This window comes from Lathyrus oleraceus, chromosome 3 (genome assembly GCF_024323335.1).
Source record: "Lathyrus oleraceus cultivar Zhongwan6 chromosome 3, CAAS_Psat_ZW6_1.0, whole genome shotgun sequence".
NCBI classification, from domain to species: Eukaryota; Viridiplantae; Streptophyta; class Magnoliopsida; order Fabales; family Fabaceae; genus Lathyrus; species Lathyrus oleraceus.
The window spans coordinates 11,556,125-11,560,907 of NC_066581.1; the positions used below are offsets into that span (position 1 = coordinate 11,556,125).

At 33.3% G+C, this 4,783-nt stretch overlaps 1 protein-coding gene across 1 annotated transcript; it reads left to right on the forward strand.

The window, feature by feature from the left end:
* The first annotated feature begins 757 nt into the window (after window positions 1–757).
* On the forward strand, window positions 758–3,419 carry LOC127132117 (cytochrome b561 and DOMON domain-containing protein At3g61750). The gene is made up of 5 exons (XM_051060985.1): window positions 758–1,329; window positions 1,757–2,159; window positions 2,247–2,533; window positions 2,748–3,054; window positions 3,138–3,419. The coding sequence occupies exons 1-5, from the start codon at window positions 1,087–1,089 to the stop codon at window positions 3,140–3,142; spliced, it is 1,245 nt and encodes a 414-aa protein (XP_050916942.1). The 5' UTR covers window positions 758–1,086; the 3' UTR covers window positions 3,143–3,419.
* Window positions 3,420–4,783: the final 1,364 nt, after the last annotated feature.

Here is a 4,783-nt window from a genome sequence, read left to right on the forward strand (position 1 = left end):
GAATTATGAAAATTTGGGAATGATAGATATTTTGAAAATGTCACGAGTAAGATTTTGATAGGGTCTAAAATTATTGACAATATTGTCTATAGATGTTGGACGAAACTCAGTCTTAGGAGAGTCATATGTAGCTTATTATTGCCTTAAGATTGTTATCTTGTGGATCTTATCTGCTAGTTTGCTGGATCCTTTTTAAGGATAGTTTGTTTTGTATCGCTTTTGGTTAATAAAGTATCTTTTTATCCAAAAAAAAAATATTTTAAAAATAACTATTCAAATCAAATCTTTATTTAATATTTTTACGAATGTTTTTATAAAAATAATTTTACACAAAATTATGTTATACTATAAAAAAAATTTAAAAAAAAAAGACAAAACAAACCGGCTCATAATTAAAATATATAACTATTTACAAATTGAAAGTTAGTTAAGAGACTTATTTACACATTATAAATTAATTTTAAGATTTATTTATAGATTCTAGCGTTCAAATGGGTACGAGTGTGCTTGTTTGTCCATTTTTTTTAATAAACACACTGATAAAAAAAATAGATACTTTTTATTAATTTTGATTTTAATTTAAATTATTTGTGTAAAAAAAAATTATGTTGCTGTTAATGTGTATCATCTTCAACATAGAAAAACAACCTATAAAAAACTCATCTTTAACATCACTCTTCATCTTCCACCGACAAAGTTAATAACATTTCTTATCATCTATCATAACCTTCTTCTTCATTAACTCTTTTGAAGCAAACTTGTGTGTAGTCATTCATCCTGATCCAATTCTTGATAAATGCTATTGAAATTTGAAATTTTTTGATTGGAGTATGACTCAATACTGCTCATAAAAATGCAGTTTGATTTTGAATTCTCAACAATAGAAAAATAGAAAATGATGATGATGATTACCTCTGAGCACCAACCATTATACCTACCCTACCAAATTTCAAACTTCAAATGCAAGAGACTAATACTTCTCAACTATCTTCTTGTTACCCTTTCACATTCACATTTCCTATCTTATTCTTTGATTTGTAACCACCATTCTTCCTATTCTTGGATCACATTGGATCTACTCTATGAATGGCAAAGCTAAGTTCTTTACCTCAGCTATGGCCATTTTTTCTCAGAATATGTATTCTAAATCTTGTCTTCAACTTCAAGATCATTGCATTAGGAGATGATAATGATGGAAGCAGTGGTGATTTTACATCATCATCAGAAAGTAGATGCAAGAATACAAATTTTCAAATCTTCCTCCCTCCGCCTTATCAGAATATTTCATCTACAATTTGCAAACCTGTTTGGCATACATATGAATTGAGGGTAAGTTCAATTCTTATTCTTGACTTATGATTCTATTCAATTATAATGAAATACTAACACAGACACGAACACCAGACGCAACGAAGCTCCGACACATTATACTCAATTATAAGAATTAAAACCATATTTAGTCCTTTAATAATGTTTTGTTGGTTCTACTCAATTATAATGAAGCCCCGACACATTTACAGGCATGGCACCGTCGACACTGATACGTCAATAATAGTAATAATTTGAGAAATTGAATAAAGTGAAATAAATCACATGTTTCAGTGTCATATCGGTATCAAACATATGTCAGACACCTGACACGACTTTGTTTAGAAGTGTCAGTGCTATAAAGACAGACGTTTTTCGTCTCTGACTAAAAGCATCCGGTTTTATAAAATACTAAATATCGGTAACTTATGATGAGATTTTGTTGCAGTACACAAAAAAGGATGATACCACAACAATCATATTATCAGCACCCTACACAGTTGGGTGGGTAGGAATTGGATTTTCAAGAGATGGTAAAATGGTAGGTTCAAGTGCAATGGTGGGGTGGATTAACAAACATGGCCATGCCAAAATCAAGCAGTATTATCTAAGAGGTAACAAATCATCAGAAGTCATTGTAAACAAAGGTGAACTGCCTCTAAATACTGTGCCTGCTGCTGTGGCAACAAATGGAGCAGAAATCTATTTGGCATTTCAGCTTAAAACAACAATTCCATTCGGGAAACAACCGATTCTATTGGCTTTTAGTACTAAGCATCCACATGAACACCATCTTTCAAAACACGATGACGAAACATCAATCATATTTGATTTTTCTTCATCGTCTTCAGGTGCAAAATCAGATATGTGAATGCCTTTTTATTTATTTATTTATCATATGGTTTAGCACAAACTTGACGATTATCGCTTTTTTTCAGATTCTAAGGATTCTTCATCCAATGGCTTGGTTCAGATGAGAAAGAACCATGGAGTAGTTGGTGTAATAGGGTGGGGTTTGATCCTTCCAGTAGGGGCTATTGTTGCTAGATACTTCAAACACAAGGAACCAATTTGGTTCTATTTACATTCAGTTTTTCAATTTGTTGGATTTGTATTTGGTCTTGTCACTGTCCTTCTTGGATTACAACTACATTCCAAAATGCATGTTCATATACCAGCTCACAAAGGAATTGGCATTTTTGTCCTTGTGCTAAGTATTCTTCAGGTATGCCACTAACTCATGCGACAATAACAAATCCGCACTTAGTATTATAGTTAACCACGTCCAAATTCCTGGTTACTACGTTGGTAGTTATTGAGTTTCGACATCTGATATATCAGTTAGCTATCTACTTAGCTATCTACTGAACCGTGTTAACTATTTAAAAGCTTTCACAAAAATCATCTAAATTTAAGTGTTCAAAACAATGTGAATTCAGGTATTGGCATTTTTCTTGAGACCAAATAGGGATTCCAAGTTTCGCAAAATTTGGAATCTGTACCATGGTTGGTTTGGAAGAATGGCATTATTCTTTGCAGCCTTGAACATAGTGTTGGGAATGCAAGCTGCAGGAGCAGGGAATAATTGGAAAACAAGCTACGGTTTCCTTGTTGGGATCATAATTGTCACGGTTATCGTTCTCGAAGTATTGGCGTATTTGAAAAGATTAGAGAAACGTTCTCTTCCTCCAAATTTCCAAATGGACCCTCTTGAAGAAACCTTTCCAAGTAATAATCTACCAAAAGGTACATTCTTTCATTTTTTCTTAATTATGTTCTTGCATGTTAGTATCATTGTAACTAATATTATACCAATTTTGATGAAGCAGGGTGAATGATGAATGTGTTGGCTCCTAGTTTTGCACTTGTATAAAAGCATCCTTATGGAATGATGTAGATATATATATATAGCTACATAGAAGTTTGCCAAGAAGGACAATCCTAACTTTGGCTTCCTTACAAGAACTTGAGATTGAAGTTTTTTCTTTTCCTTCATTTGAGTTTCTACTGCTGCTGTAATGTGTGTTTTTTACAACTATAGTTTGTTTTGTTGGTTTTTTGTTCTGTACAATAGACATGTTTTTGGAAATTTAAGAATCAGATTGGTATAATGATGTTTTGATCAAAAGACATTAGTATTAAGAGTTCGCCGAACTATCAAGAGTTCTCCCATTAGTATCGCGAGCTCGCCAAACTATCAAGGACTCGCTCAACAAATGTTGATATTTTTTACATAGGGATACCAACAAATAAAAGACATCGACATCACTCCGAAGAGGACATTTTAAGTAAGATCCAAGCTCTAAATAACTTACGTCAAGGTAGAGAGAGCAAATTCAACTTTTATGTGCATGTGATATGAGAATACATTATAGGTCATTTTGGACCAATGTCATTGAATAAGTGATTTTCCTCAACTTCAAAAATGCATAACTCCTTCATATTAAATCCAAATGAGGTCAAATTTGTGACCATTTTGAAAGACTTTGAGAGAGCTACAACTTTAATGCAGGAACCTTTCTCATTTGAAGCTCACATAAAAAGTTAGCCAAGGTGGAATAAGTGAACATATGGCTTGACACTTAGAATTTTTTTTGACATGTTTGATTTTCCCAACTTCCACCTCAAAATTCATCATGATCCAAACTTCAAATGAAAAAGTGTTCAACATGAAAGTTGTTCCTCTTGATCTAACATTTCCAAAAAGTCCAATTTTATCCATTTTGGACAAGATTTGAATGGGTTGCGCATGGCTTGAACATGAATGATCATTTGGCACAAATTGAACTTAAACATTCCATACACCAATGCATAACATTCCAACATGATCTCAACAATGTTTGTACTCAATTATGGATAAGAAGAAGTGATTACATGGGTCTGTTACACGCCCATGCACCCATGCAATGTACATTGCTATTTTTGGATTCCATTTCAAGTGTGCAAATATCAATTGGTTTTGCTATAAATAGGACCCATTGCCATCAGAATTAAGGATCCTACGCGCCAGCTTTGAATCCATACCTTCAAACCCTCTCATTTCAAAGGATAACCTTGATAATTTCCATTGGAAATTGAGTTTGAATCTCACTGTTTTGAGATTCGAAACTCCAAGAGTCCTGAGCTTTTCATCCATTCAATTCTACTCCTTCAAGTGTCCTGAACAAGATCAAGAGCAAACAAGAGCAAAATCAATCAAACACAAACCTGCATTGAAGGTATTTTCCAAAAAAATTCATCTCTTCGATTCTCACTCAATTCTCCATAATTCTCTTGGATCTTTGGTTGTCTGAAGTCCTACCAATGTAGGCAACAAGATTGAGTTGCTTTGAGGTCAAATCGAAGCAACTCAGATCGTGCACCTCAAATTTCAACTCCTTGTATCTCTCAATATACTTGGAGTTAGGATAAATTGAGGTCAGATTCGAGCTCAGGGGTATTTTTACTTTAAATTCATGTCCTTATTTTTAATTTT